Source organism: Amyelois transitella, chromosome 28, assembly GCF_032362555.1.
Source record: "Amyelois transitella isolate CPQ chromosome 28, ilAmyTran1.1, whole genome shotgun sequence".
NCBI classification, from domain to species: Eukaryota; Metazoa; Arthropoda; class Insecta; order Lepidoptera; family Pyralidae; genus Amyelois; species Amyelois transitella.
In genome coordinates, this window is record NC_083531.1 from 2,997,453 (window position 1) to 3,022,895 (window position 25,443).

Consider the following 25,443-nt stretch of genomic DNA (forward strand, 5'->3'; position numbering starts at 1 on the left):
TAAAAATAAATGGAACTTTCCGAATTGCATAGGCGCCATTGACGGCAAACATGTAAATATAATTGCACCTCCCAATAGTGGATCGTTGTTTTTTAACTATAAAAAAACATTTTCTATTGTTTTGTTAGCTATAGTTGATCCTGAATACAGATTCATAGCGGTTGATGTAGGAGCCTATGGAAAAAACAGCGATGGCGGAATCTATTCATCATCTACATTTGGAAAGGCACTTGAAAGAAACACATTCAATATTCCATGTGACAAACCATTACCAGGAACTAATCATGCAATGCCACATGTATTTGTGGGAGACGAGGCATTTCCATTGAAGACATATTTATTAAGACCATATCCTCGCTCAAATACACGGAGACTATCAGATCCTGAACGGCAATATAATTACCGCTTATCACGAGCTAGAAGGGTTGTTGAAAACGCTTTTGGAATTTTATATCAAAAATTTGCGATTTACAACAAAAATATTAAATTGCATCCAAAGTTTGTAGATAAAGTGGTATTAACAACTTGCATTTTACACAATATGATGAGGACATATAACATTGAGATGAATTTACAGGAACCGAACAGAACAGAACAGGAAATTACAGTTGAATTCGGCGAAGACCGATTGTTAAGTGAATTACCAAGTATTAGTGGTGCCCATATGGCTACCGCTTTTAATGTACGTGAAAAGTTCAAAACATATTTTCAAACTTCTACCGGACGAGTTCCATGGCAGTAGCTTTTAGCTTTAAATATTAATGTTAATTCTTAATGGATATTTCAGTTAAATTTTTCATTATAATTATATTAATCACAACTGTTTTATTTCCCATACATACCTACATACGCGAAAAACATTAAATAAATAATTAAATAGGAGTAGGTACTTACCAGATTGCTTTAAAGTAATACTTATTTGTTTCCAAGCCTCGTCCTTTTTTATAGTATTGCTGTATTTAGCATCACTTAAGTCATATAAATATGGATATTTTCTCACTTCTTCAATAAGTTTCTCCCTTTGCATCGTTATTTTGTGTTTGAATCGAACTTAAAATTTTAAATAAAACATACGCGCAACACGAATGAAATACTCCTTGCGAATGGCGGCGTCTTTAGCAGGCAAGTCGCGGGACGGGAAAGGGTGGACGAAGAGATGTGAGCTCGGGTACGGAGAGACGTAAGCGCGGGAATTCAAGTTCGGAGCCTGTTCCGAGGCGAGGCGATTACGTTATTATTCCGATTAGTGTGCGTTGCAGTAGGGAGTTTAATACAAACCATTCTGAACGGCTCGAGGCGATACGGTGACGATCCCTTTCCGATCCCATATGTGTGCTGAGACCCTTAACGCTCTTTTTCTACAGAATCATTCGGCGTAAAGCAGTCTGATGATTTTTCCCTGTCTCGCGAGGATCAGCGGGCGCTGAATATTATGGAACGGACTACGAGACTATTGCCTGAAGATTGGCGGGAAACGGGTCTGCATTGGAAATCTGAGGAGTTCCAGCTATCTGATAGCCTTCCGCAAGCGAAAGTCCGATGGAAGGGTGGTGTTGAGATAAAAATGGTGGGAGCGTTTAGTAAGGTCTGTAAAGACCAGCCTTATGATGACCCTTAGGCCTCTTTTCCATTACACGGTTGTTCAAACGTACGGTGTGTAAGCCGTACGGTTGAAAAAACGTGCTAGCTTGTACATGATACGGCAAAATCACCGCGCGAGACATTGGTAAGTACTGGCTAGTAGCGCTTTTTACTCGGGCTGTGTAGGACGTGCTGCGACATGAATTTTCTTACGAAAAAAAAGATTATAGTTGCTTATTACATATATAGGAAAAAGAAAATAGAAAAAAAAAGGGAAGTAAGGTTTTGGATACATCCGATTTTAGAAAAAAGGGAGGAATATGGCGCGTTTCATACACTTGTCAAGAATCAATTGAGAGAAGATGAAGACAAGTTTTACAATTATTTTAGAATGCAGAAAACTACATTCGACAATTTGCTCCAAAAATTATCCCAGGAACTAAAAATCAAGATACTTTTATGCGAGAGAGTATATCGCCCGCAGAAAGATTGGCTGTAACTCTGAGGTAAGTAGGTACAAAATTAAATGACATATTTTAGTTTAAAATTGTTTATTGCACACAAACAAAATTATTACATGTAATTGAATTTTAACAATTATTAATTTAAGAACAAGTAAATCAAAAATACACTACGCTGAAAATGCTACTCAAGTGCGGTACTAAAATCGAATTCGTCTTCAATAGAAACTTGAGAATCTGCCGAGATACTTTCCGCATTTACACTATGTACAGATAATTGTGATTCGGGTCGGTAGTGGATTGGCTCTGAACCAGAACCGTGTCCAAAATCATGAGAAGACGTCTGTGGACGACTTATTCCATAGCCCGATCTAGCAGCTGTAGGGCGCTGACTCCACGAACGAGGGAATCGCAACGAGCCCGTCATACTATCGTCGGACATACTCCACGAACGAGCGATAATTCCGCCAGCGTATCGTCGCGACTCGTGACGGGATCGCAGCGTGTCCGCGACGACTCGTAACGGAATCGCCGCGAATCTCTCGCTTCAAGAATAAACTTTTCAATGTCAAACATTGTACTATTGTTTAAAAAGCTTCTCGAAACGTCCTTGCTTAACGGGAATCAACGTTGAAATGACGCTGCGTTTGACAGCGCGCCCGCCGCGCGCTCGCGACGAGCGCGCGGCGGGCGCGCTGCAAGTCGCGGCGGGCTAGCGACGATGTAAGGGTGCGTCCACATCTGGCGAATGTGCCGCGAATGTGCAGCTCGCGAGCCGTTTGCGAGCTGCGCGCGTACAATTTTGTTCGAGCGCCGCTCCTGCGCCGCCCGCGCGCAGTTCACGCGCAACCTAAGCGCCGTACGCGATCAGCGCGCGGGCGGCGCGCTAGCGGCTCGCGTCTTCCTTCCACCCGCGTCTCAATCCCCGCACCCCTTACCCGCTCAGTTCGTTTCTGATTATTGGAGGTTAAGTACGTGTTGTCATGGAGTGGACGGAGGAGAACTGTTTACGCTTAATTGAAACATATAAAAGATTTCCAGTTTTGTGGGATCCTAAAGATCAATATTACTATAGAAAAAATGTAAAAAATGATGCGTGGAAAGAAATTGGTGCTATAATGGGAAGCGATTATGAACAATGCCGTAGCAAACTGTTAAGTCTTTTATCTTCTTTTAGAAGAGAGAAAGGAAAAAGTCAAAAAAGTAAAGGGACAGGGAAAGGCGAGTAAAAAACTATTTGTTACTTTTTATGTTTTATTTTATTAGTTAAATTGACTATGTAACTAATATTATTCTATATTTTTAGGTGCATCCGAGACTTACAAAAGTAGATGGTTTGCCTATGACGCTTTTTCCTTTTTAGCTGATCGGGATAAACCAAGGAAACGTATAAATACTGTAAGTAATTAAATCAACAATATTTATCTTGAAATGCAATACGGCCTTCATTTACGCAATAAGAAGCAATCTCATCTCTTATTTCGTTTATTTCTCTTGAATATCTTATTTGTGATGTTTGAATATTTGAAAGAGATGTCAAATTAGGTACGGATTGATTTATATACATATTGGAATTAGTTGTATAACTATCGGTGGCGTTCTGTTTCAAATAATTATGCAAGTGAATAATACTCATAACGACTACTTCAGCAACTTCTGGTTTTAATATCATAGGTTTTCTAAGTACCCTAAAAATGGATGATGCAATGCCAAAGGCACTCTCAACAATTCTGCGAGCTCTGCTTAATCTATAGTTAAAAATGCGTTCCGGAGTGCCTTTACTGTGGTTACCGGAGTATGGTTTCATCACATGTTTATCTAGAGCAAAAGCGCTGTCAGCAACAAAGAAGTAGGGTATCGCTTTAGTCCTGTAAGGTAATGCTTTTTCTTGTGGTAAATTTAAGGAGCCATTTTGCATCATCTTGTAGAACTCTGTATCTTTGAATATCCCTCCATCAGATATACGCCCCTGGCAACCAACATCAGCAAACATAAATTTATAATCTGAGTCTACCAGTGCAAACAGAACAATACTAAAAGTAGATTTGTAATTATGATATTCAGTTCCACTTTTCGGAGGTGCCTGTATGACTATATGTTTACCGTCTATTGCGCCAATGCAATGGGGCAAATGCCATTTATCTTCGAATCCTTTACTCACTTCTAGCCATATTTCTGGTCTCCTTGGCACCTGAAAAATAATAATATAAATATAAAAACATTATTACAGGAACAGGCAGATATAGAACAAGATAAAGTGGATGAGCGACAGGTACAAGATGATGGAATAAATACTGACACTGAAAGCGACCTGTCTTTTATTGAACCTCCGCCGTCCAAAAAGAAAAAATCGACGGATGATAAAATCGTAACTGAAGCCCTACAATGTTTAAAGACTGCTACAGAAAAATTGAGCGATAATTCCAAATTGTCACAAGAAGTACATTCATTTATAAATTTTATTGGAGCCAAAATGGAATCTTATTCACGTTCAACAAAAAATATGGTTCAACAGGCAATATTTGATGTCATAATGAAAGCTGATTCTGGGTACTATGATTATCAACCAAATATGCAAGTGTCAACGCAAGGTTATACAACTTATTCTCAAAGTGCTTCTACGTCCAGACCGCACAGTCAGGAAAGTAATTATTCGGCAGAAGATACGAATGACAGCTACAGTGATTTGTTTCAATAATAACTACTTTCTTTTTGTAAACTTATATGTTGCTTATAAAAAAGGCTATGTGATTATTTAATAAAGATAATTAGAAAAATACTCACACGTACGTTTTCCTTTAAACACTTGATAATCGCCAAACACACTTCAGGAATAATAATACTTATACTTTGCTTAGAAATTCTAAAAAGGTACTGCAAGCTTGTGTAGGAATCTCCAGTGGCCAAGAATCGTAATGTCAAACTTAATTTATTTTCAACTGAAATTGGTAGCCTAAAATGCGTTTCCTTTTTAGCAATCTTGAAACTAAGCATGTGTAGTAGATTTTCATATAATTCTGGTGACAATTTTAAAAAATTTGCATAGTGGCCGCTTAATTGATGGCTTTTTAACTCCGCTACTATATTCTGTTTTCTTTTAAAAATAGGATTTTGCCACCAACGCCGTTGTCTCTTTTTTTTCCTTTTTATCAGTAATATAATAGCTAATGATGCAGCAATTATATTAAAAGCACTAGTGTCGTCCGACATCTTCGAAAGTACTGAGCCAGTAAATGGAACTGTAAGCGCGAGGATTGAGTACGCGCAGATCGCGCGCCGCGCGCACGCCTTATACGAGCCTTGTATGAGTTGCGCTAAGGCGGCGCAACGAACCATTGCAGTGACTGCATGCGTGCAGCGCGAGTGCAGTTCGCGTACCGTTCGTGAGTTGCACATTCGCGGCACATTCGCCAGATGTGGACGCACCCTAATGACGTTTCGCGCGCTCATTGCCACTCGTCGCATCGCAGCGATAGTATCGCCGTGTGGAGACGGTTTCATAGAGAGTGTATAGAAATACGTGGCACGACGATAATATCGTCGCGATTCTCTCGGTCGTGGAGTCAGCGCCTTAAATATCCTTGATAGCCTTGATCCCATTGGTTTCTTGATGTAGGTATATACTGAGTACACTGTCTTTGTTGAATATTTTTAATTATTGAAATTACTTGAAACTGAAAGTCTATCATATTTTCATCACTGAACTTGTCAACTGTATCAGCGATTCCCATAAAAAAGTTCATACTACGGCTTTTCTTTTTCTCATCTCGTTCTGCTGAATCCATAAACTTCATAAACCTAATGTCAACTTCACTTAGTTCATTTTTTCTTTTTTTTTTAGCCCTTTGCGTCTCACTCCGTTCAGTGTATCCCGAGCTTGATAGATTCGGGACTGCACTATCAAAATTTTCATTACTGAGGCTAGAATCATGAACATGTTCAGTCATGTTAGAATCGGTCTTGCGATGCTCAACATTTTTTTTTAGGAACATCGTTTCATCATAGAACATATATTTTCTTATTTTTTTTGCTGAAGAACCAGACTTACATTCATTAATTTTTTTGTCATATTTTATCCAGCTATCTTTCATATTGGTCCACTTCTTCATCACCATTTGCCCTGAAAATAAATAAATAATAATTATTAAATTCAAAATTTATAAAAACCCCCGACCTAAACTGAATCGACCCCGACCTAAAATGGGGTTTTAGTATTTGAACCTGAACCGTTTGGTTTTATATTTCAGGTATCTAGCAACAGGAGATACCTTTACTGACCTATACTACAGCTATAGAATTGGAATAAAAACCATAAGTTGCATCGTACGTGAAGTATGCCACTACATTTGGTTAGAACTGTATAAAGAATATATGAAAATACCATCTAAAGAAGACTGGCTACACATTGCAAGCAAATTTCAAGAATCTTCCAACTTCCCGCTGTGCTTAGGAGCGGTCGATGGAAAACACATCAGAATTATTAAGCCAATTGATAGTGGCTCGATGTTTTTAAATTACAAACATTTTTTTTCTATAGTTTTGATGGCAGTAGTAGATAGCGATTACAACTTTATATTTGTTGACGTTGGCGCCTACGGAAAGGAGTGTGATTCCAGTGTGTTTAAAGAGACCCCATTTTGGAAAAATTTAACAAACAACGGATTAAATCTACCCGATGCAACACGTTTGCCTGGAATTGACTACGATTTGCCATATGTGTTCGTTGCGGACGAAGCCTTTGCTTTGCATTATCACTTGCTTCGTCCATTTGGTGGTCATCAGCTTGATCAATTAAAACGTACATTTAACTACAGACTCACAAGAGCGCGAAGATTTGTTGAATGTGCGTTTGGCATTTTATCCAATAAATGGCGAATTTTTCACCGGCCAATGAATGTGTCCATCGATTTGGCAGTTGATATTGTGAAAACATGTTGTGTTTTGCAAAATTTTATACATAAGCAGGAAAACTTTCAGTTTCACAATGCGAGTGAAAATGAGTCCACCCTTGATTCAGAATCGGAACTAATCCAGTTACCTATCACGAATGCAGTTCGCGGAAGTTTGGCGGCTAATGAAGTTCGCAACAGATTTGCACAATATTTTGTATCTAACGAAGGTCGCCTCTCCTATCAAAACAACTATGCATAAGTAAAAAGTTAATAATTAAATATCTGTAACTTACCAAACTTGTTTTTCTCATCACCACTTAAATCTTCAAATGTGGGCTGGAAATGAATAAATATTTCTTTCCAGGAATCATATTTAAGCCGCTTATTTTTATAATCGTCGATGGTCTTATCCCATATTACAGGCCTTTCTTGAATCAACGTAATTAATAATTCTTGATTTATGTTCATTTTATAATAAAATCGCGAAACAGCATATATAAGCGGTCACGAATCCGTGCGTACGTCCGGCACCGTCGACACACCCCGATAGACTGCCATACAACACTGGTGAAAATCACGCCGTGTGTAGACGCGGCGCGCCGAGGGGCAGTCACGGCGCACGCGGCCGCGGCGCCGTGCCTTGGCGCCACCGTGCATGTCGACAAGCTCATATAGTGATCCATACCACACTGACGACCGTGCCTACACGCGGCGAATTAACCGTAGATTTTCACGGCGAGAAACCGTGTAATGGAAAAGAGGCCTTAAAACTACGATTCCGACTGACCAAACTTTATTAACGTTGCTGACTGAGACTGAATTTATGATTCAAGACCTTTGACGTACGTACCTTTAGACCATGATGACGACTTACCTCTGACACCAAATGATTTTCTGTTTATGAAAACCGACTCTCATGACTATCCCTTTGGAGTATTCACTGATTATGACCTACTAAGACGGACCTGAAGGGAATCTCAGCGACTTGCAGACTTGGAAGCGCTGGGTAAAGGAGTACCTGCCGACTTTGACTCGACGTGACAAATGGTACCGCGACAACGACAGACCACTGATTGTAGGTGACTTAGTAGTGATTGCTGACGATCAGCTACCCCGCAATCAGTGGCCTCTTGGCAGGGTCGATCGGGTTTTTCCTGGCAAGGACGGCCTGATCCGTGTGGCCCAAGTCAAGACAAGACATGGACTTTACATTAGACCTGTGACAAAGTTGTGTGGGCTGGACGTCCGCTCCTCAACTTGAGTACCAGCTTTCTGGTACTGGAGGTGGGAATGTAGCGGCCGTTCAGCCTCCATGGACAAACGACTCTTTGACTTGACAAATTTAGATGACTAAAACCGACTGACAGACTGTGAAAAAAAGGACAATCGACTTGGACACTAGGGAGACGACCATAAGACGACGAGACGACAAGACGTATCTTGATCGGGCTAAATTCTTTTTATTCAGACTAGACAAACAGACCCTTGGCCCGTTCAATGTATTAACAGTCCTTGAGGCTTAGACAATGTAGTATCGCTTCTTAACGAAACGATGTCGAAGTTCTTTTTCGTCTTAGAGATAACGATAAACATTTCCTAGCCAATGTAACGCAATTGTCGCGATCGTTGTGTCGAACGGATCGTTCGATAAACAAACGAATATTGGCTATGGTAACGAAAATTTAGCTGTCAGTTTCAAATTGGAACAAACAAAGCGGGATTATTCTAAAGTTTAAGTGAGTGTTTACTGTGAGTGTGGTGAGTCGTTTTTAATTGATATTATTAATTCTTGACGCTTTTTAATAATCTTATAGCAAAACTTTGATAGTGTTAAATTATTAGAGTGTTTTTACATAGTTTTTACGTAGATTTCTTCAAAATTAAATAGAATCATCGTGATTGTAACTGTTCAAAATAAATATAGTTATTTTTTTTATTTTTAGTGTTAAAGAATGGATTCTAGGGTAAGGGCAAGTCCCGAATAACTCTCAACTCTACTGGAGTATATGGAAAGGTAGGTAAATCCAAGTTATTTTCCATTTCTTTTAAATTCAATCGTACAAAACTTTGGTACCATTTCAATCGCTAATGTAAACAATGACGCGATAATAACAATGAAGCATTTGTGTATTGAACCGTTGCTTATGTTACAGTCATTGGGACCTGGCTAGGCCTGTTGCAGGGGCACAAGGTCGAGTACGGTCAGACCAATTATGGTCTGATCTTACTAATATATTAAATTCCGTTGGTGGTGGTGTCAACAAAACAACAGACAAGTGGAAAAAAGTAAGTAATGACTAGCAATTCTATTCCAATAGCCGTATTTGAAGAGTCTTTGTGATTATAAGTTCTTTCTATGGAAATTACTCAGATATTTAGTTATATTTAATAATCTTTTCTACATATTACATGCCAAGCAATTTGGATGTGGATCTGGTATAGATAAAGTCACAAGTTACAATCTGCTTTGATGTGCAAATCAAGCACCTAGAATATCATATATTATTATCACATATGTGCAAGAAGTGGTAACAGGGATGTTAGGAATTTTTCGGTCCAGTGGAGTTACCAATTTTCAACTTATGTGGTTGTATGCATACTTATGACTGATAATTCCAAAAAGGTATGGGCCGATTTAAAATCCAAGACTAAGAAAAAAGGTCTGACCTTGCGGCAACATGCCAGAGGGACTGGAGGTGGACCGGCTAGCCAGAAATCCTTGTCGCATTTGGAGGAAAGGGTTCTGGCTATTATCGGCCCAACAGCAGTGGAAGGACAAGACTCTATACAAGAGCTTGGATTTAGTGTATGTATTAACCTTATTTTCCAGTACCTCATGTAACAAAATTATTAGCTAAAAATCAATACTAACTAGGTAAATCTTGTTGAATAAATATTGTACTTGAATATTAGAAATTAAAAATTTTAGCCATTACACATATATAATTAGATAAAACAGTATACTATTTAATTAAGTATCTACATATTCAATAAATATCACCATAATAACTTTTTCAGAGACCTCAATCTTCTGCACCTGCACCCTCTCAATCATCTGCAGTTGTTGCCCAAGAAGATGATCCAGTATATGTGGACTATGGTGGTGGTGTGGTTAAATATTAAAATAAGTAGATAAGTATATTGATAAGTTAAAAGACTGGATACTTATTAAAATTGTTATATTATTATTATTATTTTCTTTTTCATTTGATACTAACTTAAAAAAATATACTTAAGCTTAAATAAAATGAAACTATAAATTAAATACAGACAGAATTATCTAGTCAGTAGAATGCTGCATTCTACTGACTAGATAATTTCACATAGCCCTTCCTCGAATTAACTCGTTTTGATTAGTGTTGGTTGTAGAGGTGTTATGCTGTATACTTTGATCTTCACTACCATCAAGAGCCTCAGCTGGCATATCTGTTGGAGCAGGTAGTTTAGCATGTATTGCAATATTATGCAATACACAACATGCGTTAATAATTCTGCTAGCCACGTAAGGCTGATAGTGAAGAACACGGTGTCAAAGCATACACCTCCAACGAGCCTTCAGTAATCCAAAACATCGTTCTATGCGAGATCTGGCTTGCACATGACGTCTGGTATATATTTCTTCTTGGGACCCTTGTTCAGCATCTAGTATAAGCGTCATCAACCAAGGTCGCTGTGGATATCCAGAATCCCCTGAAATTACATACTCAATAAATATTTTATCCTACTACTATTATAAAGGCGAAAGTTTGTATGGATGTTTGTTACTCTTTCACGCAAAAACTACTGAACCGATTACCATGAAATTTGGTATGTAGGTAGCTGAAGACCCAGAATAACACATAGGCTACTTTTTATCCCAGAATTCCCGCGGGATTGATAGGGTTTCCATGCGGACGAAGTCGCGGGCGGCCTCTAGTTCAAAATAAATTGAAGAACTATAATGTGTACTTGGGTGGCAAACAATGAATACTAATTTAATTTAGTTGATTTCCAATAGTTTATAGAAGTAGATGTATTATTTAAATGAAATACTTTACATATGTTTATTCCATATAAGTTTTTTATCTATTATGGTTTGCAATGAAATATAAGAAAAAATGTCTTACATACCTAATAACCAAACATGTTCACCACTTTCATGAAGCCCTCGCATGAAAGTCTCTACATGACTAGCGGACCATATGTGGGAGTCATGTGTAGCACCACCAAATTTTGAATTGACATTAACTATTTTTAAATCGAAATCGCATATCTGGGGAAAAAATATACAAAACAATTTGTTTTGGGGATATAACAATTGATAAAAAGTTATATAATGCTCAATCTGTGTGATTTGTCCCTATATATTTATTTACATGTGATACCTTTGACAGGTATATTCAGGCCATTTGAATTGAATTAACACTTTATTGCACAACATATAAAGAGTAGTATATTTAGGTGTTTTGATAATAAAAATTAAGTCTAGTTTCTTACCACTTGAACATTTAATTAATGATATCCTTTTCTATTAAAAAAATGAATATTCATCCTCCTCTGGTCTTACTATAGCTATATGGGTACAATTAATGCACCCAATAATTCCAGGCAAATTATGTCTTATATGGAATCTGGAAATGTTAACAATTTTATAACAAATACTGGCTGTAGGCCTAGGTGACAAATATTAAGAAAGGTTTTATATCTTTATAATTACACTTACTTCTCTTTGATTAAAGATCTCTCATGTGGTGTTTGTGGAAACACTATCCACCTGCTGACCATCCAATTGTGATTTAAAGAATTCACAACCTCCCTGACACAGCGACTTGTAGTCCGCTGTGTCAAATATTGTCCCACACCTACAATTGTCTGGTATGACCCTGTGGCTAAAAAGCTTAGAGTACACAGCACCTGAAAAACAGTAATGTCTCTGCATACTCGTGTGGTTTTCTTTATAGGATTAGACTATAGAAATTTCTATAAGTATTCTAAGTTTAGAGATAAGTATACTTATTTCCCTATGAGGTTAATCCTTATGAAAGTTCTTACCTTCACTTCCAGGGAAATTTCATTGGATCCTTTCAATCCAGTATATCTTTTTAGTTCGTCGCATAATCGTCGAAAAGTTTTTTTATCAAGCCTGAAATGTTGTATAAACAACAATTCCGGCATATCTTCAATCGTTTCCATATGTCTTCTTGATGAAAATCGCCTTTGACGCCTCACCCAGGTATTCTCATTATGTGCAGCCCACAATAAACGTAAAGAATGCATTTTTATATAAATAAAACTGTATTAACGCAACGTAGCCCTTGTACACAAATCACAGCTGACTGTAATTTTCGGCCATTTTGTAGCGATATCGACAGCCCCCAAGCTTTCGTTATTGTGGCGAACACATGTCGAATCGAACGATCGCTCCCGAAGAGAAAGCGAACGTCAAAAGTGCCGCTTGGCTACGCATTTGTATTGAAATAGGCGAATAAACAATTCGCTAATTGACGATTTCGTTTCGTTTTCGACATGAATGTAAACATTGTCTACCAATTTTGTTATCGATCTCGATCGATCACGTGATTTAGCGAAGGCTTATGTCATCCCATACATTTTTTTATTGCCGAACTTCGTCATCGTTTTCAAAATGTTACTTTGTCTAAGCCCCCTTATCTCCTATCTTTATGAATTCTACATAATTATTACAAAATTTAAAACAATAACTGCTATCTCATCTTAGTGACTATTTAATTTTAGATTTACTTAATAATAATTAAGAGCCACATTAGGTTAGACGGAATATGAATTAAAATTTTATTTATAAAAGTGTACCTACCTACAACTTTAATTGATATAGTGTAACTATAAAACGAAAACGAAATGTTTTTGTGACGAAAACGAAATAATAAATGAAATCTTTTAATGAAAAATGGTCTTGTACTTACCGTGAAAGAAATGTTTATACCGTAAAACTACCACACTGTCACAACAATCCTATTTAAATAAACAATTCAAACTGAAAATGTATTAATTTTTCGTAAAACTTACTGAATACGGAGTCCTACTTGTCCGGACCCGCTGCAAAGAATAATAACGGAATAACCATCAGCGAGCGACTATGTTGTTGCTCTCTTACACACATTATCATGCGTCGCACTCATTCAATGCACAGCTAACTTCAATCTGCTCGACAGCTCGACGAGTCAGTCTGCTACTAGATCCCGCATGAACCGGGCGTGTCGCAACTTAGATAGGATATATTGCCAGCATATTTTTTTCAGAATGACATAGAAGATATTGCCACAGTTCCATAATTTGCTCAATTTTGAACTTTAAGACCTGGTGTCTTCACAGGGAGCTGCGGAACATAAATTTACGTACAAATACGCAATAAAATAAAAATCGAAAAAATGAGTTAGGAGTTATTGCCAATTCGTCGTCGATATTATATAAAATGCCATTATCTACACACAATTGAGACACTTCTTTATTTATATGAGACTTATGGCCGTCTACCAGCAATAAAACCAGAAATTTTGTGTTGTTTTAATTTTGGGACCAGAGTATTTGCAATATAACTGTACATCCAATCAATCAAAAACATCCATCCCTTTTCTGACTTACCAACGCTCCATTTTTTTATTCTTTATTAATTTGTCTAACAATTTCAGATATTCATGGTATTACGGTACCAGATGCTGCAAAAGTTCCTAGTAGGGTTGAGCCACCAAAGAGTATGCACTTTTTAAACTTTTATTTCTAGAAAAATCAACTTTGATCATAGACTTTGTACTTACTTATTATTTATTTTAAACGTTGGTTAATTAGGAACATTCCTTGAAATCTTATTCTTAAGTAATAACATTAATAAATACTTAAAAACGCTTAAACTTAGAACTCCTTCCGTACTCTTAGGGTAGTGCTTCGCAAAGAGTACGCGCTGAGTACCTTTCGAAGAAGCTAAAAGTACGCATGAACGCAGAATCACAATTATTACATTGGATCCAATCCTCTTGTGGCGGTTCAACGTAAGTTTCAAGACAAAGAAGGCATCTAATTACTTCTTGATTCAACAATTGCGGAGTATTTTTAGAAGCTTTATTTGTTTTGTTTCTCTTATCCATTGCTTTTTTGTTTTTATTTCTTTCTGCTGTCTGTTTTTCTTCTTCAAGTTGATTTTTGTACAGTGAGGTACCAGGTTAGAAACTGTGACCGACCACTGACAAACCCATGTTGAAAATCACCAAAAGAATTTTTTAGAGCCGAATACAATTGATTATGTACAATACGTTCGAACACTTTGGCAATTATACACAACTTCGAAATAGGCCTGTAATTAGTGACGTCAGTTTTAGCCCCCTTTTTATGTATAGGTATTATAAAGGCAGACTTCCACGCATCAGGAACAACACCCTCTCTCAGTGACTTTTGAAATGATGGGCATGGCAATCGTCTCCGCTGTGGCTATAAGAAATGATGCTGGAATTTTATCCGGTCCGGCCGATTTAGGTGTATTCAGACATTGTAAATGCTTCTTAACGTCATCTACATTAATTTCTATGTTTGAAATTTGTGTACAAGGAGATAGGTTAAGTTGCGCTAAATTAATATTATTGGATTGGGGTTGCACAGTGGAATGAGTGAAGTTAGAGAGAAAGTAAGAAGAAAATGCATCACAGATTTCGATTCCTGAGCTAACTTTGGTATTGCTATATGTCATGTTATTAGGAATAGAATTAGACTTATTTTTAGTTCTTAAGTAGGTCCAAAAGTACTTAGGGTTCGTGCTAATCGATTGCTCAACTTTAGTCAGGTAGGCCTGGTGGCATTCCCTCTCTAAGTGTCTCACTCTGTCACGCAATAATCTAAAAGTCTCTAAGTCAGAACGATTACCATAGATGTCAAACTTTATGAAGTACTTATTCTTTTCCTTGATTACTTTGATAAGTGACCTAGAGTACCATATAGGATAGGACTTATTAGTTGATTGAGCTGTAGGAATATAATTGTCTACGAGGGAGTTTATACAATCATAAAAATAATTTACAGAATCTTCTACATTTCTTTTAGAAAATTCCAAGCTCCAGTAAATTTTTGAGATATCAGTGTTGATGGTGCTATAGTCACCCCCGTGAAATAGTCGCTTGGTCATTGAGGCCGGTTTTAAATAAACAGTTGTAATGAACTCCGCCGAAATCAATAACGCACTATGGGTCGGGACATTCCAAAACTTTAACTAAGTCCAATTTTCTCACTGCAGGTAGAATCGAATTGAAGAATGCTACGTCCTTATTAAAACAAAGATTATTTGTAGAATTCCACAATTCTTGTGTGTGTCTCTTTTTCTCTTTTTTTTGTGGGCTCGGCAAGTCGTTTTCTGATCCTTGGGTGTCAATGGGTCGTCATTTTACTGTGAAGTTCATGCATTATCAGCGGGTATGGATTCGTGAACATCGCTTAAATCGGTCACAGGGTTTAAAAATGACATACAGTCAGCAAAAACATATTTTTTTTATTACTAGCTCCAGAACCCGATTTTTTAAATTTTATCGCCGTTTGTTAACGCACATGTTGATCTCTTGCGCTTTTCCACCTCTGAAGTAAACTTTTCACTGAAACAATAAAATTTATTATATTACAGGTACCTTGCATCCGGAAACTCATTCACTGATCTACATTACTCTTATCGTATTGGGATTTCAACAATCAGTGGAATAGTGAAAAAAAATTGCCAAGCTATTTGGGTTACTTTAAAAGACGAAGTTTTAAAGTTCCCGAATGAACAAAGTTAATGGATAGAAATCGCTACAGGATTTGAGAAGAATACAATTTCCCACAATCCGTTGGAGCCCTGGATGGCAAACACATACGCATGATAATGCCACAACACACGGCATCATTAAATTTTAATTACAAGGATTATTTTTCAATTGTTTTACTGGCAATGTGTGATGCAAACTATAACTTTAAATATATCAATGTGGGAGCACCTGGTAAAAATTCTGACGTACTGAGGTATATTTAGAGAATCGTCACTAATGAAAAAACTTGAAAAAGGCACTATTAATTTACCTTCACCTAAAGCGCTCCCTGGTATGAGTACTCCGGTAACATATGTGATACTCGGTGATGAAGCATTAGGAATATGCATTTATTGCATATGCAAGAAAAAATCTTAATTATAAGAAGAAAATCTTCAACTATCGTCATTGTCGTGCTAGACGGATGATTGAATTCACTTTTGGGATATTGAGTAATAAATTTCGAAATTTCCATAGACCACTAAATGTTAATACGGATCTCGCAATCGATATCGTAAAATGTTGCTATGCATTACACAATTTCATTCGAGTACGAGATGGCTACCAACATAAAGATGCTTTGGTAAATCCATGGGTTTGCCGACTCAAATAATTCAATAATGAGCAACCATATTGGAAATGATATTCGTGATCACTACGCAAATTATTTTATTTCAGAAGCAGGACAACTTGAATGGCAAGACTATCGTATTGCATAAATAAATATAACTATGATTGATACTTACCTTACATGTTTTTTCTTTTTGTTCGTTTGTCATCCACGCCTACAAATTATGTATTCATTATTTCCACCCAACAACTCTATCTTACATCCCTGTCTTTATACAACGGGTTTCGTAAGTCCCAAATGGCAGGTCTTTTTTTAACTTCTCGTATGAGTTGCTCAGTATCAATTGCCGCCATGATTGTACATAAGACGCACACATTGGCTTTGTCGATGTGAACCTATGCATATACCATACAAATGTCACAAGTTTGTGGAAGGTCGCAAATGAAATGCGTCTTGTCATGCTGCAAACGCAGCCGGTGTGTGAAGCCTTTACTCCTGAGATGATATTGCAACACATTTTGCAATATCATCTCAGGCAAAGCACATTTGCTCTAGCTTCTATACACCTTTGCAGCTTTATAGAAGCTCCATCTCTCTCTTACTGTGCAAGTTCTTAAACAAATCTCGGTATGCTGATGTTGTCAGGGTTCTCGTCTTCCACTATTAACTTCGTAACGCCCAAGCTATTTTCTGGTAAGACGTGCTAACGCCCAATGTTCAATACAATGTACAATACATTCTAACACGGTTACCGCCCACGCACACTTGTCTATTTTTTTTGTGTAAAACTCAACCAGGATTTTTTTTATTATTTTTCTGGGTACTGGGTAAAATGGAATATAGTGCTCCTAATTTTAAGTGTTTATATCATGTTTATTTTAATGTACATTGGGCGTTTATCTGATCTGACTTCAATAAAAATATTTTTTAATTCAAACTTATGTTTTATTGTTTTAATCAGCCTCACTGTTACAAACCAGCCTTATTTTTAATTAGAAAACAAAAGTAACTTAAATAACAAACTTATGTGTAAAATAAATCAAGTTTAACTAGCATTGTACCTGTCAAAATATATCACATGGCCCTGAACCAGATTCTTCGACAGCGTAAGGACAGCCTTCTCTCCTAATCCAAAATTGGTATTTTCATATTCGGGATATGTAGTTTGTCCTTGGTATATGTGAAAATCACAAACAGTAACATCAGGGTTTGCCAAAACAAAAGCCTTTAGGCCAACTGGATTTGGCTTAGCCGGACAATACTGCTTGATAGCACATGACCCAGTAAAGGGTATAATCATTTCATCTAAGGAAATATACTGTTCTTTCTCCTGCTTTAGGCAAGTAGTTTGTATCTGATCAATTAAGGGGCGCATCTTCCATAGTTTGTCTGTAGCTCTGATTTCCGGTACAACTTCAGGATCAAAAACAACTTTTAAAAGAGTTTCTCAGCATTAAAAATCGGTTTCTGGACATATTGTCTGCAATGATTGCTACCCTCCATTTTTTTTCTCAATACATCCTTATCTGTGGGTAGTTGATGGCTGCCATCAAAAATGTAATACCCAAGTAAACATATAGTTCTTCAGAAGATAAATACAAACTACGTCCCGTCTTTTCAATAGCAGTTTGGTTTGATTTTGTCACAATGAGATCAATTAATTCCTTGTTTAGGTGTTGCATCAAGTAATCGGGTTTTGATAACCCCCCCTGTCGATCTCTAAATATGCTAGTTGTATCAATTCAGGTAAAATATGTAGATTCCAGGTCATTAATAGTCCAATTACCAGGATCAGTCTTAGGACTGGCAATCTTAGTTTAAGGAAGACAGGCGTACCTATTTAAAAATCAACTATTTATAACATTGATTGGTTTACACATATATATATGTTGCAGTCAAAACTCTTAACCAGTCAAAAGTACTATTGACTAACAAATTCAGTCAAAAGTACTTTTGACTGAACAGGTTGGTCAATAGTACTTTTGACTGAAAATTATTGGTTATTAGTACTTTTGACTGCAAATTTACGGGTAAAAGTACTTTTGACTGACGCTCTTCGTCAAAAGTAGTTTTAACTGGAATAAAGCATCAGTCAAAAGCATTAATTCGTTAGATGTGAATGAAAAAGATATTTATTAAATGTAAAATCGTTTATTACGAAAAAATTGACATTGCAAACAATACAAAGAAAAGATACACTTAAAAATTCAAACTAAAGTAGGTAATCAAAAATTATACAAGTTAAAAAACACATTAATTTACAGTTTATCGCTTTTCTTAAATAATTTTTAACTATAATTGAAATTTAAAAATCAAAACATAATTCGTGATTGTATAATGAAACCTTGTAAATTATATATGTTTTACTTATTGCAAATTATTTGTGCATCGTAAGCAACATACGTGTTTTTTTTAAACTTTACTAGGCTATCAGTCTACAGCGACGAATTATTTATTCATGCAACTCAGACTATTATGGCACTTTGAATTACACAGCAATCCTTTCTTCTTGCATAAACATTTGTTGTTTTTACAGCCCGTAGAACATACACATCGAGCATAACCTTGTCCTGTTCCGATAGCAGCGTTCTTTGCAGCTGTTCGTAATGTAACTGTTTTGTTGGGCACCTCATCCGGGCGGATAAATTTTTCTTTGCAGCCATCAAATTCGGATCTGGAAAATAAAATGATAAAAACAGGTTACTGTAGGTTTTAATTTAACTAACAAATACACACACGCTCACACGCATACACGCACACACACACAATTTTTTACTAACAAATACACACACGCTCACACGCACACACATGCTCACATGCATACACACGCACCCACATGCACACACACACGCACACACATGCGCACACACACACGCACACACACAAATTTTAACTAACAAATACACACACGCTCACATACGCACACACACAAACAAATTCATTTATATTAACAAATTCACTTAGTAGACTCACATTAAATTTTAATAAGTAGGTACGTACCTGCAGTACAATTTCTCTAAAATCCCACTCTTTGTCCCAATTCTGTATAACTGCTCACAAGTAACTTCTAATACAACTCCAATTAAATTACGAAGGTCTGCCTTTCCTTTGTCTACGTCTGGGATTGGTATGGTCACATTGTCTCCGACGTTGAGTGGTGGATGAGATTGATCGCTTGCTGTTTTCATTCTCTTTGCTTGTTTTACTAAATTCAAATGCGCTTTTTCTCTTGCTTCCAATATCATTGATTCGTTACTGTTGTGTTCAAATATTTCTTCTTATTCTTTGTTTTCTTCTTGTTCCTTATTTTCTTCTTGTTCTTTACCTGTCTTTTTTGTTTCAATTTTTTCTTGTTTATCTAGGTTCTCTTCATTATCATCGAAGTTTTGATCCATTTCTGTGATTGCAACTTGTAAGTCTTCTTCATTGTGCAATCCACTTATAATTTCCATAGGTAGATTAGATGTTGTAAGCCCCACTTTAGGTTCCATTCCAAACATTGCTTTATACGGAGACTGCTTTATCCCTGAGTGAAATGCTCTGTTCTTCATAAATTGAACAAATTTTAGTCCATTCGACCAGTTAGTGGTTTTATTGTCTTCCATCCAAGATGCGAGCATTTTTTCGACATCTTGATTAGCCCTTTCCACGGAACCTTGACTTTGGCTATGACGTGGTTTCCCAGTTACTAGTTTTAGCTCCGGCCAATATGATGTTAATTCTTTTATAACTGAGTTAACAAACTCTCTGCCATTATCTGAGTGCAAAATACATGGTGCTCCAAAGGTCAAAAAAATATCCATTAATTGATATGCAACTTCAGTAGCCCTTTTTGATGTCAGTGGTCGCAAAATTACAAATTTAGTTAAATGATCCTGATAAACCATAATAAATTTATGCCCGCGATCTTCTTGCGACTGCATGTCAATAAGGTCGACTTGGCAGCGGCTGTTCATTTCAGAGTGCAGGATCGGTTTCGAAACCAAACCCCTCCTTTTCTTGCTTTTCTTCCTTTGGCATACTTCGCACATTGACAAATATATATTAATCATTTCTTTTGTTACATTAGCGTACTTTTTTGCCGTTTCGTTCTTAAGTCTATCGCGACCACCATGCCCTATAGAAATATGAGTAGCATCAATAATGTCGTAGATTTCCTCAGCCGGCAAAAAATATTTGACAGGTTCTGTGTTCGTAACTAATTTTTTTATACCACAAACTTCAATGATGTTGAAGCGTTTTAGTCTACTGTACTGTAATGGTGTTTTCTTTTCATCAAATTTCGCGTCTTCCACATCCATTGCAAACTTTTCAAATTTTTCTTTTGTCATAACATTAAAATGACTATCTTTCATATCTTCTAACGCTAAAAGTCTTTGCAAAAAGCGTTCTTTCTTTTCATACTCACTCATTTTGATTCTAATATCAGCACGTTATCCACAAATGATGAGTAATATAAAAGTTTATTTACGAGCGTTTGTCGTTATTTTTATCGACCACCTTAACTTTTTAAGAGTTTTGACTGATACAACCAGTCAAAACTACTTTTGACGGAATCACTTAGTCAAAAGTACTTTCAACCAGCTCTATTGGGCAAAAGTAGTTTTAACTGTTATTTTAGTTAAAAGTATTGTTGACTAAAGCATACGGTCAAAAGTACTTTTGACTGATTTTGCTAGTCAATAGTACTTTTGACTGGTTAAGAGTTTTGACTGCAACATATACATATACATACGCATATATACACATTTGTACAATATTTACATTTTTATCTTTTTTTTATGTACGTTTTTGGATTTTTTTTGTAACCTAGGTAACTATTTCACATCTTATTGCAACTAATGAACATAAGTTCCGATATTTTTTTTTGTTGTAAGCCGAGTTCTTCTTTCGTTCAGCGTTAACCCTGCTTTAGAAAAGACTCGCTCGCAAGGAACAGATGTTGCCGTGATATTTAGGCGTTTTAGCATATATCTGTGGAGTCGCGGATAAACTCCTTTACGTTCCCTCACCCTCCAATCTCGAAATCCAGTTTTTTTAAAGCGTGGGTCTAAGATAGTAGCTTTACTAAGCAGGACATGTTTTTCGATATCGCCGAATCTATGTACGTCTCATCTCGAATTTTAATGACGCCACTAGTTCCTCAATCGGTGCATAGGTCTCGGCAGAAGTTTTTTCTATTTGCATAAACAACAGCTTGCAAAAAACAATATATTTTGAAGCGGAGACATATTCTTCTCCACTCACTTCATTGGTGACCTCGTAGAACACCTTTAAAATAGGGATCGCTCTTTCTACAATCGCCCACTTCTCTTGTGATAGGGATAAATCAAGGTTAGCAAGAGCAAGCAAGCTAAGCAAGATTTCTCTGATATGACAAAGCTTGTCTAGTGCTTTTCTCTGATGCCTTGTAGTACAGTCGTCAAATCTCAAAACTCGAAGCAGAAACCTAAACCTTTGAGCAGACATAGATAATCGAAATATCTCTACTGAACCACCATCTGTTCTAAATAACTCATCAACATTTATATGATTGGATTTCTTCACTCCGGATAACAATAGCAATCCTATAAAACATTTTATTTCGTTTAGATTAGTCGGTCTGGCATATGATTCCCTATTATATTTATGTTTTACGGTATCTATATACTGATTGGTGTACTTGATAATTATGTCAATTATACCATCGTCAAAGTGTTGCCAAATAATAATAGGATCCTTTATATTTGCCACAGCCCGTTTTGGTCCTGGTAACTGAGTTAAAATATTGTGCCTTTGGGTACGGACTGATTGACGATTCCTTGCTCCATTTTGTATGTTTATCCTTTCCTAGGTAAAATGAAGACGTGTTACCTGATGATTCTCGATCACTCAAATCCTCTTCGCTGTCCGTATTTCGATCTGATGCAAGATTATCTGCTTCTACATCGTTCTCCGTTTCGCTATCCGATGATTGCTGTGAGCTTTCCTCGACAGATAAAACTTGATGTAAAAGAGCCTCAAGACGACGCTGTTCTCTTTCGTGCGACATTCTGAAACGATTTTTTCATACTATATAAAGGAATACCTATATTTATTATGTTTTTAAAAAAATATATCCATAAAATTATACAAAAAACACATTAATCAAATACCATTCAATATAATAAATAAGATAACAGTAACAATAGTAATAAGTTTTGATGTTATTCTAAGATTTTTTAAATTCTGTGCTAAATTCCATGTAAATATTTTACTTGAGCCCTTCTCCCATTACTATACGCGCGCGCGACTCTAGTCTTGAATACTCGAGTAGAATACTAGTTGGATACTTGCTCGCTACCCGACGCTCGCATATTATGCTACTAAAAACATCATTTGTGCAAACTCGTTTATTGTGGACGGACGTTATGTCCAGCAGCTCCAGTGACGAGAAGGTCTCGCAGTTTTTCTGTTTTTTAGAAATAGAAGACGTCAACGCAAGAGAAAATACTGGATTCATCCATATATTGAAAGAAACATAAATTGTAGAGTTTTTGTAGCCGCACAAGAGCTACAATATGATGATAAAAAGTTTTTATCTTTTTACCGAATGTAGTAGAGACCTACTTGCATCTTGTTATTAAAACCTGCTATACATCAACGAAATACTAAATTTAGAGAATGTGTCAGTGCGGAAGAAAGGATTCTGATAGCCCTAAGGTAAATAATACTTCGATATGTACGTAATTAAATGTTTATTAAATTTTAATATGCAAGTACTTTATAATTATTACAATTCTTCCTGTGATTAACATAGGTATGGATTCATAATAAAGTGTGGTATTTGATTGTGCTACATTCAGACTTTCGTTTATCGTAATTGGCGTACTTATTACCTCGGCAGCACTCATCGGTGAAGGAGTCGAATAAAGTGTGATGGGACTATTAATATTTTCACTATTTTGGTCCATTATATCGTTTATCAATGCAAGCACTCTTCTCCTAAACAGTTTTCTTTGACTATCAGTCATTTTGTTCACGTCCGATAGTAAACTCAGTAAAAACATTTTGTTTGAATTTTCAGCACTGTCACAGTTATCTTGAATTTTAGATCGTTTCAATTTAAAATAAGCTGAAATGTTTTTCTCGGCTTCAGTTTCTTCCAGCTTCTTCCGTTTTTTGTGGTCCGTGGTGGTGGTAATTGCTGTTGCGAGATTGGTTGAGTGCTTGTACTAGTAGACGGAAGAGATGGTTGCTGTTGCGAGATTGGTTGAGTGCTTGTACTAGTAGACGGAAGAGATGATTGCTGTTGCGAGATTGGTTGAGTGTTGCTTTTGGGATGATGGCTGAAAAATTTCAAATATAAAGTACTGCTATAAGATGTCATACAATAGAGAAAGTAACAAATATAATAAAAGCAGTGTGTATTTTACACAACTATGTTCGAAAACGTGAGGGTATTCTATATAGTCCGAGGGAGTTTATACAGAACAGATTGCTCATTATTCCCGTTATACTCGTACAACCTCATAATATAGAAATAACGGCAACTATGTCACCACATAATCCACGAAATTATTTAGCAAACTACTTTATATCTGAGCAAGGTTCATTGCCTTGGCAATACCAATCCTGTTTGCAAAATACAATGTATCATTTAATAATAAACTATGTTTGTATACAAACAAAAAAATGTACCTGTTATTTGAAATTTGTTCCCAATTTCTGCCCAAGTCTTGTCTATTGTATTTTTCCGCATGTAGTCAGGTAAATTGTAGTTATATAAACAGGCATGTTTTTCAATTTCTTGTACAAAATTAATATTTGTTTCTTGCTCCGCCGCCATCTTGTCAAACCGCGCGCGACGCGACGCACAACCGACCAACACGGCGGGTATCGCGAGACTAGTAGCGAACGCGTAGAATACCAGTATCGTAGTGTGCGAATCTCCATATGAATGTATGTGAGATACTTTGCGGCGACTAGTCATGGCTTAGTCTCCGAGACTAGAGTCGCGCGGGGGTATCGTAATGAGAGAAGGGCTTTACTTGTTTGGTGACGACGGTCTCACGGACCGGGTTGGCAATAAAACTCCGGAACGTGCGTTCGCCGCGAAGCCACGAGCGGCACTGAATGTTTAGGACTTAAAATGAGGCAGCTACTCGAAATCGCAACCCGAATAGACGGCGGGCGACATATACGTCACCAATGGCGGGTTAATGGCATTTTTATCTTCATCCTTTTGAAGCACTAAATTTAATTTACTCGTTACAGCTTTCCAATCACCAATTTCGGTATAACAGATTTCGTTGACGTGAACCGGCAAACATTCAGGGATATATATAGGTCCAGATCTCAACTGTCTTTTCACTTGCCGTTCAGTCTGAGAGTGAACAGAGTCCCCTTCGTTTTGGGTATGCCCCTTGATGAGAAATTTATGAATGATGGACTTTATATTTGGATAGTTCTGCACAGAATAAAGATACATAGCCAACATGAACTTATTCTTCTGCTGTCCAGCATGATTTTCAGAGTAAAAAACAACGTCAACTGGTTTGCCACCGTCTGAAATATAATTTTATATATTTAAAAACGCATGTGGCAAACTCGTTAGAACCTCTATGAGCCTGTGACTCGTCCTAGACATAACTTTCAACACAGTGGGTTTTTACATCGTAAATTGTCAGATTCAGTACATTCAGTTTCGAGTTATAATAAAATACAGAAATTTCTCCTTTCGGACATTGAAATACTGCCCGTAAGTCATACACGGCAACCACTATGTCATCATTATTCTTGTCTTTTTCTTTCTCATTTCGAGATAAAAGTTTTTCTTGATGGTGATTTAAGTAACTTTCTTTTTTTCAATTCCTTTTCTTCATCCGTACAATTTTTATAAGCCTCACAAAATTCACAAGTGTCTTTTTTAGGGACAAAGAAAGAAATATTGAATTCTTTTGTAAATATTCGATAAAACATTATATAATTAACGAAACCACATTATTAGCCTTGCATTGATCTACATAGTCTCTGTGAATGTCGGAAATAGTTTTGCTTCCATCAATGTATTTTCTTTTTGAATTAGCTCTCAAGTAGTGAGATTCTATTTTAGGTATAGCTTCTATGAAAGCTTTTGCACAATTCTTCAGTGTGTCTGTCATCTATGTGGGCATGGTTACTATAACATCCACGTTTATCTT

At 36.7% G+C, this 25,443-nt stretch overlaps 7 protein-coding genes and 1 pseudogene across 7 annotated transcripts; 4 read left to right on the plus strand and 4 right to left on the minus strand.

Moving 5' to 3' along the window:
* Window positions 1-1,152: 1,152 nt before the first annotated feature.
* On the plus strand, window positions 1,153-7,238 carry LOC106139835 (uncharacterized). The gene is made up of 2 exons (XM_060952357.1): window positions 1,153-2,087; window positions 6,290-7,238. Exons 1-2 carry the CDS (start codon window positions 2,041-2,043, stop codon window positions 7,191-7,193), a joined length of 951 nt encoding a protein of 316 aa, XP_060808340.1. The 5' UTR covers window positions 1,153-2,040; the 3' UTR covers window positions 7,194-7,238.
* On the minus strand, window positions 2,219-7,402 carry LOC132903643 (uncharacterized). Its single transcript, XM_060952362.1, has 3 exons — window positions 7,228-7,402; window positions 5,613-6,162; window positions 2,219-2,470 (listed from the first exon to the last, which is right to left on the minus strand). The coding sequence occupies exons 1-3, from the start codon at window positions 7,400-7,402 to the stop codon at window positions 2,227-2,229; spliced, it is 969 nt and encodes a 322-aa protein (XP_060808345.1). The 3' UTR covers window positions 2,219-2,226.
* LOC132903640 (uncharacterized) lies at window positions 2,822-4,834 on the plus strand. Its single transcript, XM_060952358.1, has 3 exons — window positions 2,822-3,263; window positions 3,349-3,440; window positions 4,273-4,834. The coding sequence occupies exons 1-3, from the start codon at window positions 3,026-3,028 to the stop codon at window positions 4,738-4,740; spliced, it is 798 nt and encodes a 265-aa protein (XP_060808341.1). The 5' UTR covers window positions 2,822-3,025; the 3' UTR covers window positions 4,741-4,834.
* Window positions 7,403-7,589: 187 nt separating the features above from the next.
* Window positions 7,590-8,440, plus strand: LOC132903555 (uncharacterized; annotated as a pseudogene).
* A 17-nt stretch (window positions 8,441-8,457) lies between these two features.
* Window positions 8,458-10,128, plus strand: LOC132903642 (myb-related transcription factor, partner of profilin-like). Its single transcript, XM_060952361.1, has 5 exons — window positions 8,458-8,692; window positions 8,878-8,948; window positions 9,088-9,220; window positions 9,558-9,740; window positions 9,953-10,128. The coding sequence occupies exons 2-5, from the start codon at window positions 8,941-8,943 to the stop codon at window positions 10,055-10,057; spliced, it is 429 nt and encodes a 142-aa protein (XP_060808344.1). The 5' UTR covers window positions 8,458-8,692; window positions 8,878-8,940; the 3' UTR covers window positions 10,058-10,128.
* On the minus strand, window positions 10,097-12,552 carry LOC132903641 (putative nuclease HARBI1). The gene is made up of 5 exons (XM_060952359.1): window positions 11,966-12,552; window positions 11,637-11,827; window positions 11,411-11,544; window positions 11,045-11,186; window positions 10,097-10,624 (listed from the first exon to the last, which is right to left on the minus strand). Exons 1-3 carry the CDS (start codon window positions 12,188-12,190, stop codon window positions 11,445-11,447), a joined length of 516 nt encoding a protein of 171 aa, XP_060808342.1. The 5' UTR covers window positions 12,191-12,552; the 3' UTR covers window positions 10,097-10,624; window positions 11,045-11,186; window positions 11,411-11,444.
* Window positions 12,553-18,559: 6,007 nt separating this feature from the next.
* LOC106141701 (KRAB-A domain-containing protein 2-like) lies at window positions 18,560-20,796 on the minus strand. The gene is made up of 2 exons (XM_060952345.1): window positions 19,283-20,796; window positions 18,560-18,956 (listed from the first exon to the last, which is right to left on the minus strand). Exon 1 carries the CDS (start codon window positions 20,692-20,694, stop codon window positions 19,561-19,563), a length of 1,134 nt encoding a protein of 377 aa, XP_060808328.1. The 5' UTR covers window positions 20,695-20,796; the 3' UTR covers window positions 18,560-18,956; window positions 19,283-19,560.
* A 2,466-nt stretch (window positions 20,797-23,262) lies between these two features.
* LOC132903671 (uncharacterized) lies at window positions 23,263-25,429 on the minus strand. Its single transcript, XM_060952459.1, has 2 exons — window positions 23,942-25,429; window positions 23,263-23,589 (listed from the first exon to the last, which is right to left on the minus strand). Exons 1-2 carry the CDS (start codon window positions 24,231-24,233, stop codon window positions 23,396-23,398), a joined length of 486 nt encoding a protein of 161 aa, XP_060808442.1. The 5' UTR covers window positions 24,234-25,429; the 3' UTR covers window positions 23,263-23,395.
* Between the last annotated feature and the right edge of the window lie 14 nt (window positions 25,430-25,443).

Coding starts and splice junctions, on each gene's coding strand:
- LOC132903671 (XM_060952459.1), bottom strand. CDS start 24,233: ATGACTAGTCGCCGCAAAGTATCTCACATACATTCATATGGAGATTCG. Junction 23,590..23,941: donor GAACAAATTTCAAATAACAG/GTACATTTTTTT, acceptor GAAATTTTTCAG/CCATCATCCCAAAAGCAACA.
- LOC106139835 (XM_060952357.1), top strand. CDS start 2,041: ATGCGAGAGAGTATATCGCCCGCAGAAAGATTGGCTGTAACTCTGAG. Junction 2,088..6,289: donor AGATTGGCTGTAACTCTGAG/GTAAGTAGGTAC, acceptor TTTATATTTCAG/GTATCTAGCAACAGGAGATA.
- LOC132903643 (XM_060952362.1), bottom strand. CDS start 7,402: ATGAACATAAATCAAGAATTATTAATTACGTTGATTCAAGAAAGGCCT. Junction 6,163..7,227: donor TGATGAGAAAAACAAGTTTG/GTAAGTTACAGA, acceptor ATTTATTTTCAG/GGCAAATGGTGATGAAGAAG. Junction 2,471..5,612: donor GGCTATCAAGGATATTTAAG/GCGCTGACTCCA, acceptor GTCCGACGATAG/TATGACGGGCTCGTTGCGAT.
- LOC132903640 (XM_060952358.1), top strand. CDS start 3,026: ATGGAGTGGACGGAGGAGAACTGTTTACGCTTAATTGAAACATATAAA. Junction 3,264..3,348: donor AAGTAAAGGGACAGGGAAAG/GCGAGTAAAAAA, acceptor CTATATTTTTAG/GTGCATCCGAGACTTACAAA. Junction 3,441..4,272: donor CAAGGAAACGTATAAATACT/GTAAGTAATTAA, acceptor ACATTATTACAG/GAACAGGCAGATATAGAACA.
- LOC132903642 (XM_060952361.1), top strand. Junction 9,221..9,557: donor CAACAGACAAGTGGAAAAAA/GTAAGTAATGAC, acceptor AATTCCAAAAAG/GTATGGGCCGATTTAAAATC. Junction 9,741..9,952: donor TACAAGAGCTTGGATTTAGT/GTATGTATTAAC, acceptor TAACTTTTTCAG/AGACCTCAATCTTCTGCACC.
- LOC106141701 (XM_060952345.1), bottom strand. CDS start 20,694: ATGAGTGAGTATGAAAAGAAAGAACGCTTTTTGCAAAGACTTTTAGCG.
- LOC132903641 (XM_060952359.1), bottom strand. CDS start 12,190: ATGCATTCTTTACGTTTATTGTGGGCTGCACATAATGAGAATACCTGG. Junction 11,828..11,965: donor AAATTTCCCTGGAAGTGAAG/GTAAGAACTTTC, acceptor ACTGTTTTTCAG/GTGCTGTGTACTCTAAGCTT. Junction 11,545..11,636: donor AGATCTTTAATCAAAGAGAA/GTAAGTGTAATT, acceptor TAACATTTCCAG/ATTCCATATAAGACATAATT.